At 43.4% G+C, this 16766-nt stretch overlaps 1 protein-coding gene across 4 annotated transcripts in view; it reads left to right on the forward strand.

Moving 5' to 3' along the window:
- Positions 1 to 16177, forward strand: part of elf1 (E74-like ETS transcription factor 1) — a 39123-nt gene extending 22946 nt beyond the window's left edge. For 2 of the 4 annotated variants that reach the window (XM_054597877.1, XM_054597876.1), the window contains exons 2-10: positions 4946 to 5260; positions 5750 to 5806; positions 8907 to 9081; positions 9842 to 9946; positions 10068 to 10229; positions 10367 to 10450; positions 11135 to 11327; positions 11453 to 11803; positions 13049 to 16177. In XM_054597877.1, coding sequence (XP_054453852.1) covers positions 5189 to 5260; positions 5750 to 5806; positions 8907 to 9081; positions 9842 to 9946; positions 10068 to 10229; positions 10367 to 10450; positions 11135 to 11327; positions 11453 to 11803; positions 13049 to 13844 — 1995 coding nt within the window. In that variant the 5' untranslated portion in view covers positions 4946 to 5188 and the 3' untranslated portion in view covers positions 13845 to 16177. The remainder of the gene's footprint in view (positions 1 to 4945; positions 5261 to 5749; positions 5807 to 8906; positions 9082 to 9841; positions 9947 to 10067; positions 10230 to 10366; positions 10451 to 11134; positions 11328 to 11452; positions 11804 to 13048) is intronic. The other 2 variants (XM_054597878.1, XM_054597879.1) reach the window with 2 other exon arrangements.
- Positions 16178 to 16766: the final 589 nt, after the last annotated feature.

The following is a 16766-nucleotide window of genomic DNA, read 5'->3' on the forward strand; positions in this document are numbered from 1 at the left end:
GGGAGCTGCTGTCCAGAAATCTCCCCTGATGCCCATATGGGCTATCACAGGGCTCCAGGAATGAGCTCTAGCCTCATATCACTGAGTCATTTCCTTTACAGGAACGCACAGGATCCTACAAAAACAGCAGGTCTGTGCTGACAACCATTCAATAACATGGTAGTGGTAAGCCCACTCATTTTCTGCCATCTTGCACACCGTTGTTACTCTGCACAGCTGAGTTTGGAAAACTGAACCTTTGCAGGACTCTCTCTCTGTCTCAAAGCACTGCATAATGAAGGGAAAAATCACTGTTGCCAGTTTTCGTGTTTAGTGAGCGCAAAGAGGACTCATTTCAGTTTCTATAAGTCATACACCTGTGTGGGAAACATATTTCAAATACCAGGAATACCACCCACTCTCTGACATCTTTAAATCCTGCGACCGCCGTATCGCAGTACACTGCCGAGCACCTGAACAAATCAGCATATTTGTAACCTGAGCTATAAATGGCTGATAAGTAAAGTTTGTCCTGGTTCTTTTCTCGCATCTCACAATGTTTGCACTCACCACATGCAGAGTGAGTCATTGCATAGTCATTCAATTGGCTTAAATTACCTCCTTTCATGGTCAACAATGAGCTCAGCTGAAGAGCCTAAAGCGGGGGAAGTAGGGCCTTCTGGGAATGCTCCATTTGTTCATGAATCCTGACTCTAATTGGTTGTTATTGCGACTGGCAGTCACCGTGCTGCAGGGTGGTGTAGGCCAGTCTTTGCTTCATACTCCTCAGTCTGCTGCGTACCAGGCTGTCATATATGACACACAATAGTAATTGCCAGAGGAGAGGAGATTGGCTTAAAAAAAATGACATCAACATGGTCACAGAGAAGGGCCATGAGGGAGCCGAACTATCAAATATCCATATTAGTGATTATCTTTAGGGCTAGCAACATTTATTGTTTAATTTAGAAAATTATATTTGGAATAATTGTAATGAAAACAGTTGTGAGTTTATTGTTTAGACATAGAAGAAATCCTTACATTGCACAAGCGGATTTGAGATTTGTGTATGATCAATTTTGTAAAGCTGAACTTTTTGTAGTGTGATGTCAAAGGAGACCAAACCAGAGAGAATTATCACCAACTCTGCACTTCACCTCAGCTGTTTGTAGCATTTTTTTTAACATACAGCTCATTGTTATGGCTCTTATCTAAGTTGTTTTCAGACACTGCAAAATGAGTTCTACCTGCCTAGTTTAAAAACGGATTACAGACACAGTTAGCAAAGAGCTGGTGAACATAATTGAGCATTTAGCAGCTAAAGAGAGATATTTCCCTTTAAGCAAAATTCACTCTGCATGACCTAAGTCGTCAGATCGCTGTGCTATTCTCACTAGACATCTTGCTGTGTTGAGTCATTAAGTCGTTGTGGTTTACCACCCTACACGACTGAGCGGCAAAAGGGCCCCCAACCTGAAATATATTTCCCTGTGCCGAATCTCCGATTAGGTCTCCAAACTACGTTTTGTCACAAAAACAAACGCGAGAAGTGACACTGGTGTAGTGTAGTCTTGCTTGTTGATGTTTAAGTCGGCACGTGTTCACGCTCCCCACAGACTCCCCAATAGATCCAAGATATAAAGCATGCTAGATATCTGGGATGAGCAGCGATGCACCGGCAAGCCCACATCTTTTTTAACAGCTCACACATAGCGCCTGACCGCCGAAGTGCGAGTGCCTAGCCAACGCAGATTTGCCTCTGATCTGGGGCTTTATTCGGGGAGCTCAAACTGTTGGACAATGGAAAATGAGGGCTAGAGTTATGTAGTGCTAACTAGGCATGAGCGGTTGGTGGAGGCCAAAATTAGGGGACTAAAAACATGACTTCGGATGATGGCTTATGTCTGCTGGATGTGTGCTAACAAGTTCACCATAACAACTTCATGAGGTGATAATACATCATTATTGAGTTTAAAGCTTCTTCAGCTGCGTCCGAGTTGCCAAGATTCAATTAATGCTCTTTTAAAACAATTTATTAAGATAGTTTATCAATTAGGTTTTCACCAGCGGAAAGCAATGGGTATTTTAAGGAGAGAGAGGGAGGAATGACATGCAGCACATGTTTTTGGTTGGATTCAAACCCAGGACACCACTGTTACACATTTCATGCTTTAGATCTCTGGGTCACCAGGATGCCCCGCCTGGAAACCACACTAAAATACCCAAGTCTGTCAAGAGAAGGCCCCACCCATAATGAGTCACATGCAGTCTATTTGCTCTGCGGACTATTATGCATTGACTAACATCCCTCCCTTCGCTGCTCTCCTCCTCTTCTCCTCTTCATGACGTAGTAAGTTCACTTACAACCCTGCCCCTGTGCTGGGACAAGGCAGCTGTTGTCATGTGCTCAGGGATAATGTGCAGGCTGCATCTGACTAATGGCTGGCCCTCTTGTATCCCTGTCTGCTGTTAGCATGGTGCCAACTGGGCCATTCAGATCAATGAGGAACTAACAGGGGGGATATAGAAAATACACACAACAGTGACACAGTCTGATACATTATAGTATGAATATAACAGAAAACACACATACTGAGACGCATAAACGAAAATTTACGTCTGTCGATTACTAAAAATGTCATAATTTACCGCCATTCTAGCCTGCGGGCTCATAAGATGACATTTTCACACTAACAGCTCCATTAAAAACGTCCATAAAACTAACACAAACTGTGGCAACAACAAAAGAGGAACTGAGAGGCTCTGTTACAGAGGATGGCTGTTGTTTTAGCTTCTCAGATGTGGGAGAAAGCAGCGATGCCGGGCAGGGCCATTTCAGAGTGATCCCATATGATGCACTTCTACCTCGTCCCACATGGGGCGTCTTGGTCTCCACAGAAGGCAGATGAGGGCATCTACCTCTGTAAGTGTGTGTGGTCCATGTGAAATTATAAATGGAGTCACTTAGCAGACAGACACCAGGTGTCCACCAACGTTTAATCCCTTTGTTTTGATTTTTAAAAACGATTTATCCATCTTCCTCTATTTGGAAGCCTCATGCAATGCATCCTCTCTCTTCTGCTTGAGTCTGGTAATGGCTTGTCACACTCTCCCGGCGCAAACATGCCAAGAAGTCCAGGGCACTGAAGAGCTCCAGACAGATGGCAGCAGCGTCAAGCTTTGGCAGAGGTGGGCATGGACACTGCCCAGCAGAGACAGAAAGAGGGACTGACAGGAATGAAACACTAGCCTTCAAAAAGATTTAGTTTCCTCGTCTCTCTCTCTCTTTCTTCTAGCTCCCATAGCGATGCTTTCCAGAGCACGGCCACATATTGCTATTCTGTCCGGATGCTTAGCAGGAAGATAAACTAAATCGTAAAATGTGTTTAACTCCATTTTGCTCCACAAGCAGTACAGAAGTTCAGTCCTCCTCTATCAGCCCCCCCCCCTTCAGAACTTCAGAATACAATTGGGCCTGGTATGCGACTTCGGCAGTCACACAGGCATTTCAAAGCAAATGAGCTCCACCCTGCAGCAGTGGAAAAAGCAGGGATGGTGTGTGTGTGTGTGTGTGTGTGTGTGTGTGTGTGTGTTGTGTGTGTGTGTGTGTGTGTGTGTGTGTGTGTGTGTGTGTGTGTGTGTGTGTGTGTGTGTGTGTGTGTGTGTGTGTGTGTGTGTGTGTGTGTGTGTGTGTGTTAAGGGGGTGTACTAAACACTGCCATCTCTTACTTCTCTACTGCTGCCAGCTCTTTGGTCACAGGGATTGAGGAGGGTGTAGTGGGGGGGATGTTTGTGGCCCTGGGGTGTCCGTTTATTCTTCAGCCCCTCCCTTTCCTTCAGCCCTAAAACCTGGCTTTGGGTATTGGGTTGTTTGGACACACCTCAACACACACACACACACACACACACACACACACACACACACACACACACACACACACACACACACACACACACACACACACACACACACACACACACAGTTGCAAGGAACATGACCAGGAGTTTCCCTCCCCCCACTGCCTGTGATCACAGTTACTCCCCGAGGGTCAGCACAGAGGGGCTTCCAGAGCATCATCAGACGAGTCATCTCTCGCCTGTTTCTATGTGGAGGGAGGGTTCGCTTCAACCCTCTCATGTGATCGTGATACCAGCCCCCTGAGTCTTATGATCACAGGGGTGTGTATCGAGGGGTGTCTTCACTTCATGGACGGACACAGCTCTGAAATCAGAATGAGTCATGCACTGAGATCCTCCTGAATATATGCTGCGTTGTTGTGCTTGTTTGTCAAAGTGTGTCAAACAATCGATGCTTCCAGGTTCTCAAATGTGAGTGTGTCTTAAATGATGGTAGATTTAATATTTTGGGGGTTTGGATTGTTGGTCGGACAAAATAAGCAATGTGAAGATGTCATTAGCATTAGCCTGATTTTGAAGATCGCTTTACCAACATCCATAATGGATCCAACTCTTAAACCTCAGAGCCTAAAATGAATAAACAAATGAGGCTTACTTTTGAAATATTTTGGTGTCACATCTCTGATATTTGATTTAAGAGGAGTTAAAAGTAACCGTACAAATTGGTTTGCAGAAATACAATTACCCTGTCATTAAGCCTGTTGCAAACAACTTTTTGGAGGCATCACAGGTGACTTTTTCCCTTGGTCTTAGAGGGTTTGTGAGACTGCGAGGCAGGAATAAGACAGTGATCTGATTTCTCTGCTGAGTCTTTTTTTTTTTCATCTTTCAGAGATAGACATAGGCCAGATATGTTCATCCTGCCTGAAACTATGTAGGTATGTTACTAGTTCGATGGGGAGGTTTTAGGACTCAAAAACACTTTTGCGTTCTTTTGCAGTCCCTGCTCCTCCCTGCCTCTCTTGCCTCTCAGTGAAATTGAACTGATCTAATATGTCTCCTGACCTTAGCCTCTGTCTCTTTCTCTCTCTCTCTCTCTCTCTGCCAGGTGTAGATGCTCCAGGCGCAGCGGGACCCAGCCTCCGTGTCAGAGAGGGACGAGGCTGCTCCCACCTGGGCCACAGCACTCCTCTGAAACCCGTGGTCTCTCTCTCGGAGCGCCAACCGCTCAGATTAGAGAACAGGAGGACGAGAGGGAAGACATTTTGTGAGGTGAAGTTGAGTTTCGGGGTGACAGGAGTGGTCGTAGCCAGGATTACTCGGGCTGCTCCCTGCCCCATCTGAACTGAACATGACGACCGCAGTACAGCCCAGTGAACTGGTGTTTGAATTTGCCAGCAACGGGATGGACGAAATCAACCAGGTATGTATTGGAATGGAGAAAACACATTTTAAAAGTTTTTAATCAAATTGTTTGTTGCTTTTATGCATAACTGGGCTTGTAGACTATACTTTTATTCAATCAAAGGACTGTTGGACCAATGTTTGACCATCCATCTTTTCAACCAGATCTTGTTGATGAAGTGTTAGATTTTTCAGTGCAGGACAGACAAAACTAAACAACATGGTCACTGGGTTAGGATAAGCTGTGGCTCAGAGCCTGTGATCTTTAACTGTAACAACATGTTGGGGAATGAGAGGTAGGCCGAGGGGAGGATGGAGGAGGTCTGGGAAGACGAGTGTGGGCCGCTGGGAGCACGGAAATGGAAAGACTGAAAAACCTGCAGTGAGGTTAGGGTGCGTGGGAGGGAAAGGGTGGGTCTTATCCATGAATGTGTCTGTGGCACAAAGGTTGCTGTGTGTGCATACTATGTGAACCTGTGCCTGTGTGTCTTTTCGTTGCCCCGGTCAGGTTTGCAGTTATCTCATCCCCACAACCGTGTCTGAATCCTGTGGAGCAGGATTGATTGTAAGTTGTGGATGTATGTGTGTTTTTCTACACTGGTATCTATATGTGTGCATCTAGAGTGACACGTTGTCACTGGATCCCTGAATAGCACCAGTTCAGGCCCAACCAGACGGACCAGTTACAAGGCTGCTTAGAAGGGATGGGATAATTCTACTCAAAGGTCTTGCATTGTTCCAGCGCTACAGTTTTGTTCCTTGCTGCACCTACTCGGCCTGTTATGTAAGCAGTATGCCCCTATTTACCAAGTGCCGGAAAAAACCCAAAAAGGATCAACACACAACTTACTCTTGTAATGGCCAAGCTGTTGGAGCTCAGTGAAATAATAGAGTGCATTCTATAATGATTAGCCATGCTATATTGGATTTAAGTCAATAAGTAGCTGCCTAAGGTGTATCATGTAAGGATGATACTTCGCTTTGTGACTTTTCCAGCACAACAACGGCTAGCCATAAAAGAAAAACATTTTCAAGCTATAGAAACATGTTTGCATCTCTCATGCAACGGGCTCCTGCACTCCCAAATATCGTGATAATGAGGATATTGAAAGTGTACAGACAGTTGGACTCATTGTGGCCGGGCAGGTAAAGCAGAAGAGAGTTGGGTGCGAAGGGAACAGCTTGCACAGATGCTGTTGCTTTCAAAGGCAGAATGGGGAACTCAGAAATGCAAATCGACTCGATTCTTATCTCTCCTGTTTCCCTACTAGAAAACACTGTTCAAGTCAGCAAAGAGGAAGAAGCAGTTTAAACCTTTATGATGTTCAATACCAGTTACGTGTTTAAAGAACATTCTCTCTCTGCCATAGTGATTATCTTCCACATTCCAACACGCTTTTCAAACCAACACTTGGTTTACATGACAATACAAGAAGAGTTTGAGGGTGTTCTTTAAAAAAAAGATCCCAGATGACATCAAAACAACAGCAGAGACAGAAGCGTCTGCCGTCTAATGCCCTGTCAGCAAACTATGTGGGACTTTTTGCATTTTACGGGGGCGTTGGCGGGGGGTGCTGCTGTTTCAGGAGCTCAGCAGACCAATTCTCAAAATGCCTTTGTCTACACTCACACACATGCTTGCCTTTCACTCAAGGACAGCAAACATCATTTAGGCCCAGACGAGTAGACGCGGTAGCCTCACTGTCTAGCTATCTGATAATATGTCTACCAACGTCTCAGATTAATGGGAAACATCCAGTGTATGTCAGTGAGACATTGACTGTAGTCAAAGCAAAGGTCTGGGTTTTCATTAGCCCCTTGAGATTTTGCTGCTGAGATGTTATTTAGCTGTTTGTTGTTGATCTTTAACATTATGATAGACGTCTTGCGGAGCCATCTTGCTCTAGACTCACAGTCACCTATATTATGTATGGTGTATCAAATTACTTATAAACAATCCTCTGGTAGCTACTCTTCGTCCTACCCCGGAGGGCCTTAACCTCTTCACACTGCGTCCAAATAATGAGCCAATGTGTTAGTTTCCTGGTTAAAGTGTATCCGAAATGGGAGTGTATCCATGGACTCCTCTTCCCACCCCCACGGCTCAAAGCCCAGACACCTGGTATGCCCCAGAGGTCCCAACCAACAATGGACACTTGTGCAAAGAGACAGATAAGCCTTTATTCATGTTCCTCCTTCTGCACCTTTTCTCTATCCGGTTACCTCTTTATATAGGTCATGAGCATAAAAAAAGTGTTCTTAATTGATCTGGGTAAAATCACCCCATAAAACCCACATGTGTATATATAATTTTGAATAACTGCTTTTCTGTTGTGTTTGTAATGTAAGAGATCGGTTATACGTCTCCCTGAGTCCAGACAACTGTGCAAATGTTCTAGTTGATTCAGCTTGTTAGTTGTTGGGAAGCATTGTAAGTTACACCCTGAATACAGGCACCATGGGATCAAGAAGGTGTTTGTCTGGTTATGCATACATTCATCTTTTGTTTGGACACATATTTGACCTACATTTTACTAATCTTTCAAACTCAGAAAATGTGCAATCACATATCTGGTGAGCCGAATGAGATCTGTTAAGATGAACAGTTAGACAAAATTGTATCTGTTTCAGTGTGATTTGGACCACTGATGCACCTAAGAGCAAAATAAGTTACAGTAGCCTCTTGGCACTGTCATTATTTCAGTATATTTTTTTAAATGTAGTCTGCCGCCATCTGCTGGTGGTGACTCTGCGTTGTTTTGCATCAAAGAACCCGAGGTGACCTTTTGATTTAAAACTAAAGCCATGATTATTCTTTAGAAAAGTAGAATTTAGTTTGATGCTTTCCCAATCAGATCTGCCTCTCATGTTGTTTATGTTGCTCATTCTTTTGATTGTCTTTGAAATAAACAAATGAACAGCTGTCACTTAAGGCTAAAAAACACCAAAACCAGAGTTTTAGAGGACCACATGACGGACTCTTTCAAAGGACTCAATTAGTCCCCATGTCCCTCCCCATTGACACGATCCAAGCGCTCAGTGAGCACTCTTGACCCAGTCTGTGTTTGAGGAACTCTCAAGTATATTGGGCTCCTCAGCTGTTTCAAAGGTTTGGCCCGAGCTCCAGTAATTTCGCCTCGTCCCCCAGCTCCTTCCTGCATCAGGCTGAGCCATGCCTGAAATGAGACGGCGAGGTTAGAATTCCCAAAGCACGTTTAGGACATGATGAAGGGGGTGCTCGCCTGCAACTCGCGATTGATCCATTAACATTCAATTGGGCTTATATAATTTCTGAGCATAAGATTAACTTCTCAGGAGAAGTAGGCCAAATCAAACAGCTGGTTCCTGTCTTCTTCAGCGGGTCCCTGAGGACCGCTGCAACACCACAGAAATGAGCTCTCCTCCATGCTATGTGCCTCCACATTAGCTGAAATTGAGTACGGAATATTCAATATTTTACAAGGGAATAAAGATAAGGGACCAAATCTGGTTATAACATTAATGTGGTTTTTATATTGCATTTATGATGTGTAGTGGAGGAATTAATGGTGTTTTTATTGCATTTAGGTATGTGTAAAGAGCGTCAGTCCCCTGCCTCCCCGTGTTAGCTCCTCTGTTACAGCGTCTCATACATCTCTCTGTATGTGTGTCCTCTCTCTGTTCAGCTGGACGACCCGTCAGTGTTCCCAGCTGTGATCGTTGAGCAGGTGCCTGCCGCCGATCTGCTGCAGGTCTACTCGGGCCTGGAGTCCGACGAGGTGACCAATGGCATCATGGTGGACACCACGCTCCATGTGGTGGAGGAGCCTTCCATCTTGGTTGGAGGGGTCGACCTCTCGGGTAAGGATATTTTACTATACTGTCATTGAAAAAGGAAACTGTGCTATGTTAGGTGCACATACAATAATCGAGGAAAATCTCAATCTTCACATTTGGATTCAGATTCACAGATTTTTTATTGTTAATAAAACAAATGTGAATCTCACCATCTACTGTATGTAGTGACTTACTTTACAATTTCATTTCCAGGCAATATGTGATTTGATACTAAACACCAGGAAAATACAGAGAGTTTTCAGTTGGTACACTTCCAATTAATTATATTTATTTAATCGTTTGCATAACCTAGAGAGTCTTAAGTCAGTGCTTAGTAGCACTGACTTAAGAATATTCGAAATGTTAAATTTGTCGACATGCAGGCATACAATGCAACAACATTTCCAGTAATAAATTAATTATAAGGCATCCTCTTTTCTTTAAATTTAGTCAAACATTTCATTGTTCTCTCTTGAAAACTTCTTGAAATAATTTTGGAATTACGGACCTGTAAAATAAAGATTTTGGTTTTCAACCTTTACCTGCTCAAGAGCTATTTTTTTCTATTTGCTGTTTCTTAACTTACCTAGCATTTTCTTGTGTGTACAAACTTCCCTCGGCACAAGTGAAACTGACCTTGATGTTACCTTTAAACTCATTCACCGATCAAACATCACATAAAAAAGGAGCCTGGTAGTCAAACTAGACAAAGACTCAGATGTACAAATTCACCGTAGTTACCCAAATTGTTTTCACAATAAATAATTTGTTGTCTGCTGGACAGAAACATCAGTCTCTGGCCCAGAGGACAGCATGGAGACGAACGAAGCGGCAGCAGCTCTTCTTAACATGGAGTCTCCAAACAACATTTTGGACGAGAAGCGTATGAGTAAGTTATATTTCATGTTCTACATTTCTACTTTGATCCAACATTGATCATATTTTTAGCTTGAGTTACATTCTATAGGTTCTATTCATGGTTTGGTTTGTCTTCGTTTTTGTATCTGTAGTTCACACCTACGGCACTCTGCTGGAGTCAGACTTGACATACGCCCCTCTGAGGCCTGACCAGATGGATAATGGTGCCCTTGACATGTCCCTAGACGAGGACACTTCATCAATGGATGAGATACCCCAAAAGTGTCCCTTAAAACCACAGAAAAAAAACAAAGGTAACACTGCAGTCCTGTTTTTTATTTTACCACACAGGAATTATCTCTTGTACTAGAATTTCAGTGTTGTAGGTAATTGGATGATTTCACTGCGACCTCTCCCCTCCTAACACACAACCCCTCAATTTGAATCATAGTGCGGAAGCCGCGGGCGGTGCGTCCCTGCTCTCCTATCACCACCCCTAACCTGCCACTCAGGAAGAAGAGCAAAGAGGGCAAAGGTAAGCCTAGCTAACTAGTCCGCTTCCCTGTAATGAGCCAATAAAAATCAAGGTCTCCCCTCCTCTTGTGTACGCTCTGTTTCCTCCTGTGGAGTGTGCAAACAGCAGTCCTCAACCCCTGCGGTCCGGCTGGGCTGAATCTGGGCGAGTTAATGGATGAGGGGATCTCGGAGTGCTGTGTTTCGCAGGGAAACAGAAGTGATTGCAGGCTGGAGGGCATGTTGATGCTCTACCAATAGAAGCAGACTGGTGCTGCTCGATGTGAACCCTCATTGCGGCATACAGTGTGACACAAAGAGGAGGGGGGCTGGGGACGGGCAGGTTCAGCTGCACACATATACATCACCCTGTCACGGTGTCTGGGATTCAAGTGGCTACTGGGAGCGGTGCTGTTTTTAACCACTTCTGGCCAAAGCATCTCACAAATTAGAGTAATCTACTCCCAGGCTTGGTATAATTAATTAACTTCAAAGGCACACATGCACACATACAACCGACACAACAATGGATATTACGAAAGAGCAGTTTCTTCTGCAACCCTTTAGCTGCCATATAACATTTTTATGCATGACTCTAAATTACTAAATGCATTATGGATGTCTATAGCACAGCTCTCATGAATGTCTGATGTGCTTGAATGTTAAAAACATGATTTAATTTAGTTCCCCTCCTTCCAATTTGCAGGCAACACAATCTACCTTTGGGAATTCCTTCTGGCTCTACTGCAGGATAAGAACACTTGTCCCAAATACATCAAGTGGACACAGCGGGAGAAAGGCATCTTTAAGCTAGTGGACTCGAAGGCTGTTTCGAAGCTGTGGGGCAAACACAAGAACAAGCCGGACATGAACTATGAGACCATGGGAAGAGCTCTCAGGTAAGGGGAACTTACAAATGAGCACCAAGCTAGAGCTAAAGTTTTGTCATCGTAGACATTCATCTCTGACACAGATATGTTAATAACAGCACACTGGATTGCTCCTTATCTACTTTATCCTCCAGGTACTACTATCAAAGAGGCATCCTGGCCAAAGTGGAGGGGCAGCGGCTGGTCTATCAGTTTAAGGAGATGCCAACAGATCTGGTGGTGATCGAGGACGAAGACGCGGGTTCTGATGCCAACGTCGGCTACGGGAATCACAGATCTACCAACGGGCGGTCCATGGTCCGCGGAGGGACCAAAGGGCACGGGAGGGCTCATGGTCATCACCAAGTCTCAGTGAAGAACATGAAAAAGGAGCCTAATGATGAATATCTGTACCAGGAAACTAATGGACAGGCTGAGCAGCTCCTTCACTCTATCCACATGTTGCAGGCCAACCATGGGTCTGCAGACCAGGATCAATCTATGAGGTAGGAGATCGGCAAACTCATACGGACAAAAAGACTCAAGGAAGTCGCTGTTCCTAGTAAAGAAATAGTTCCAGCACATATGCATAACTTAGTATAATTTGTATCTGTAACCTGATACATGTTAAACACATAATATATAACATGTTGATTAGTGAGCTTTGGAGGTGCTACAAGGCGGATTTCGTTAAACTTTGTACAGTGCCAGGCTAGCTGGTTCTTCCTGTTTCTAGTCTTTATGCAAAGATAAGCTAACCGGCATTAAAGGAGCAGGCATTAAAGGAGTGGTAATCTTCTCATCTTACTCTCGACAAGAAAGCAAATAAGCTCCCAAACCGTCAAACTATTCCTGTAAGGGATGCTCCATAAATGTGTTTATGTAAAGAAAAATTACCATCAGTTGATATATATTGTTATTATATTTTTGCATTCATCAAATATCCATATCAAAGTGGACCTCTGAGTTTGAGCATCAGTCAGGATCTATTCCAAACCCACCAGATGCTTTAATGGCAAAACTAGTCTTTTTAAAGGAGTTTTTGAGGTTTAAAGCTCATATATTTGATGGTTTTGGAAATTCACAAATTTGAGAACCCCTGACACACACAAAATTACTTGAATACAGTGCTCACACACATGCACAAAACTACTTGTCCTTGAAATTCACATCATATGACAGACTCAACCCATGTCAGCCCTTTATTATTTGCTGCAACTTGAAAGGGAATTCAATTCTAGCTTGAAACCTTGTCAGCTTTTCAGAAATTGAGATAAACTGTTTGCCTAAACCTTTGATGTAGAGGCGTGGACACAGTTATAGCATTTTATATATATTTATATATCTATATATAAATATATATATATATATATATATTATATTTAGTGCAGTTAATTTATGTTGATGAGATTGAGGTGTTGATTTTGTATTCTATGTTTACTGCCGGTATAAACATTGTTGTATCAGTCATCTGGCTTTTGAAGCTGTTAAACATTGTCTGCAGTTAGGAATCAAGGAGAATAATCACTTCTGCAGTACAGCTGACAACCCCGTTTGTTATATTAATAAGGGCATTAGTTCTGCTGTTTAGGATCAGAGCTGTGCACTGGGTAACTTTCTCAATAGTGTTCCATTAAAAATAATCCTTGTCTATATTTGCAAACATACAAACTGAATATTCAATTACAGTAGCTCTGTCAGAGAAAATGAAGAAACACGAGTGCATATTCAGTTCATTTTTGTCTTTTCAGGTCCATGACTGCTCCCACATCAGTTCCTATGGTCCTGACTTCTCCCGGCTCTCTCCATTCGGTTCCTCTCACCGCTGTTCTGGCCAACGGGGACTCCTGCCACTCCTCCCCCCCTCGGGTTATCCTCCACACCATGCCCTCCAGCACTGCAGGTGGTAAAGATGTGCTCACCATCCAGACGGCCTCTCTAACAGGTGGAGCCAACAACCTGCATGATGGCCTCCCTCAGCACCTCCTGGTCAGTCTGGGCTCCTCCACCTCTTCCTGTTGCACTTCCCCTGCAGGAGTCATTAGTTCCACCGCTGCCAACCTCAGCGGTCTCCCTCGCCTGGTCACCATCAACACAACCAGTGGGCAGACCATGGTGGCACAACAGCCCGGCACCGTAATCGCCACGGTGCTCAAATCCAGCGACCTGGCGGGTCTGCAGGTCAAAGAGGAGATGCTGGACCCCAGCTACTTCCAGTCGATGGTAAATGGTGACCCGTCACTGGCAGCAAATACGTTTGAGAAAGAAGAGATTGAGATAGGGGAAGCCGAGCTGCAGTATAGGACTGTCATCATCGATACCAGTCAAAGCCATGGATATGAGGCAGCGAGTGAAACTATAATTAATGGACATTTCTCCCAGAGTAGCAGCCCCAGTGAGGGTCTGACCCCTGTGGAGGAGCTGGAAGTGCGTGGGGAGATGTCCCTGCAGCCTGAGCAGGGAATCAAAGGCCTGCAGGAGCTGCCACTGTCTGTCCAATTGCCTGCAAACTTTATCCAGATAAAGACAGAGCCTGCAGAGGCCTAGGGCTGCAGGACACAAGTTGAACCAAAAAAACAACAACAATTGAATCCATTTTGACCACAGACTTAATGTTTTCTTTCTGTACCACAGTGATCTGATCAAAGATCACAGCGAGGGATCTCACAGCATGTTGCTCTTAAAGGTTGGTCAGTTCAGCCTCAGGATTTATTGTTTACTCACATATTTTGTGACCATGTGCCTAATTTTAAAAATCAAGGGAGTAGTGTTTAGTTTTTCTAAGAAGTCAGTTTTCAGATTTGGGATTATTTTCCATAGACATTAACCCCAACACATACATTTACATATAAACAAAGATGAACGCACACACACCCTTAACGACCTTCCCCTCTAGGAGAACAGCCATTGGATAGACCAGGGATCCCTGTCCACCAAATGTGCCAGTTAGTAATTTTCTTACCTTACATCTCATCGGACTTGTATGTTTAAAGAGGAGAACGCAACAAACCAAAACTGTGGACAGAATGCCAAATGGTGCAATTAAATCAGACTTCTGAGAACGTGCAAAGGACGTGTGTGTTTTTTTTAAATAAACCACATACAAGTTTGGGTGCTGTGTCACGGTGTCCAATCCTGTGAGGCAAAAAAAACAAAAACACATCTCAGAGTTTAATTGAAGAGTGCCTTACAGGAAGTTCAAACAGCTCAAGACTCTTTCGTGGAAACGTCTGGGGAAAAAGATGAAAAACGGACTTAATGGCTTTTTCAGACTTGTAAGAATTTATTTCTCATTTATTTTCATATAAACAAAAACGGTATGCATTCACCCTCTATTACTCTTGGCCTTAAAACACTGTGCTACTGTGGAGATGGGCATTTTTCTGTCCACCAAGGACAGTTCAACATCAAAACTGTTTGTATAGAGCTGCAGACTGGTGGCACAGCAAGATAGTGAGGCACAAAAGGAGAGAAAGAATACGCAAGATAAAAAATGATTTTATCAGCCTCAACTTCAGGGGCTCCAAGATTTAAATCCTGTTTATATAAAATGGAATATATATGGATCTATATATATAAATATATACATACATATAATATACAATTGAGATTCAATTTTAAGGCCATAGTGAATTTATTTATTTTGTGAATTTCTAAATTCTGTATAAAAAAAGGCACATTTGTCTATTTACATGTGTAAACATGAGGGAAAATATAAAGAATATGAACGTTAATACCAGGAAGCTTATTTGGTATTTTTTTAAGACCAACATTTTTCATTTGTATAGCTTTCCATATAATCAGCTTTGGTATTTTCCTTGAGTTTTGGACTCGAGTGCTCAGTGCAGCATCATTATTCCCCTGTTATATTCTCTTATTGTAGATATCCTCCGTTGTGTGTCTGATTTAAAACATGTACTGAATGTTCTTTGGTTCCTCCTTTTCAGCAGACATACCTCTTTACCTTTGTCAACAGTTAAGCAGTAGGGATTCCAAAAGATTATGTTATCTGTGCATAAAGTATCAAATGTATCAATCAGTATGTCTTTGAAATCATAGTTTCTTTAATGATTTGGTACAAAGACGTACCAGTGCTGTTTAAAAAGCTCCTGTCCTCTCCTTTCTTCTCTTCCTCCTCCCTCTCCTCTTCCTCTTCCTCTTCTTCTCCTGCTCTCGGGTTAGTCCAGTCTGTGCCTTCTTTATTTGCTGTCCCACTTTGTAAAGGACCTCTCAGGCCAGCCATCCGATTGGCCCCCTGGTCCTGCCGGGGATGAAGTCATATTGATCCTGAGTGGTATCGCAGCTAAATTGGTTGTGTTTTCCACCCGGACTGTAGCTGCAGAGTGAGGACATTTAGACATACTGACCTCCATCTGCACTGGCACCTAAGGACAGGAGTTAAACGCTGCTTTACAACCCCACATCAGCCAAAGGGCTCTGGGTCTGCAAAGACACTCTGAATGTATACTTATTGTTTAAGTACATGCAAATTCTTGACAATCAATCATTACACTGGGTTACATTTGCATAGAAATCTGTCTTTGAGTGGGGATTTGCTGCTTCTTTTATTTTTTATCTTTTTGGCGTTGTGTATTCATATTTCCGTATCTGCCCTGCCTTTTTCCCAAATGCACTGTTGTCTGTGAGATGTTGAGGTATGTCCACTGCTTATGTTTTGTTGCTTCTATTGTCTTGGGGTTGTCAGTTGCCTCAGTCGTGCTGAATATAGAGTAGATTTTTAAGAAAAAAGTCAATGTACTAATTAAAATCTTCATCACTGAATATCCTCTTTATTTGTTGTTTTTGTTGTTTGGTTGGCAAAGTGATTCTAAAATCATGCGAGAAAGATTTCACACGAGAAGTCACATTTTTGAGAAATTAAATGGAAAAACAAAATTATACTTGGAAACATATAGCTTGCAAAGGGGTTACTATGTCAATGATTTTTACTGTTGAGATAATGAAAATGAATGCATTTCTGCCTCAAAGTGGTATTGTTGGGCTGCTGCAGCTTTGAGGGACATTCGACCACATGGCATTTGAAGAGAAAGAAAAAGCTACTGAGGGGAACTGGATCGGAGCCATTAGCAGGCCAGAGACTGATTGGACTGTACTTAAGAGCACTGCCTCTCCAGTTGCTGTGGGTGGATGAATACATTAGCTTGTGACATGCCCAGAACTGAAGACAGCCGAGTCTGTCACCACAGCTTGCAGAGTGAAGAGTGTGTGTGTGTGTGTGTGTGTGTGTGTGTGTGGGGGGATGCATTGGCTTGGATTGAAAGAGTGTGTGTGTGTGTGTGTGTGTGTGTGTGTGTGTGTGTGTGTGTGTGATTGTGTGTGTGTTCAGGGTCAGGGAGGAGGAGGGTGGGTGGTTGTGTTGAGGAAGCTGTTTGGCAGCAGGGCTTGCCTACTGTGCCTAGCTCTGTGTACACCCACATGCACAGATGTGTACCACACAATCCAATCTTG

This window comes from Anoplopoma fimbria, chromosome 4, assembly GCF_027596085.1.
Source record: "Anoplopoma fimbria isolate UVic2021 breed Golden Eagle Sablefish chromosome 4, Afim_UVic_2022, whole genome shotgun sequence".
Lineage (NCBI taxonomy): Eukaryota > Metazoa > Chordata > Actinopteri > Perciformes > Anoplopomatidae > Anoplopoma > Anoplopoma fimbria.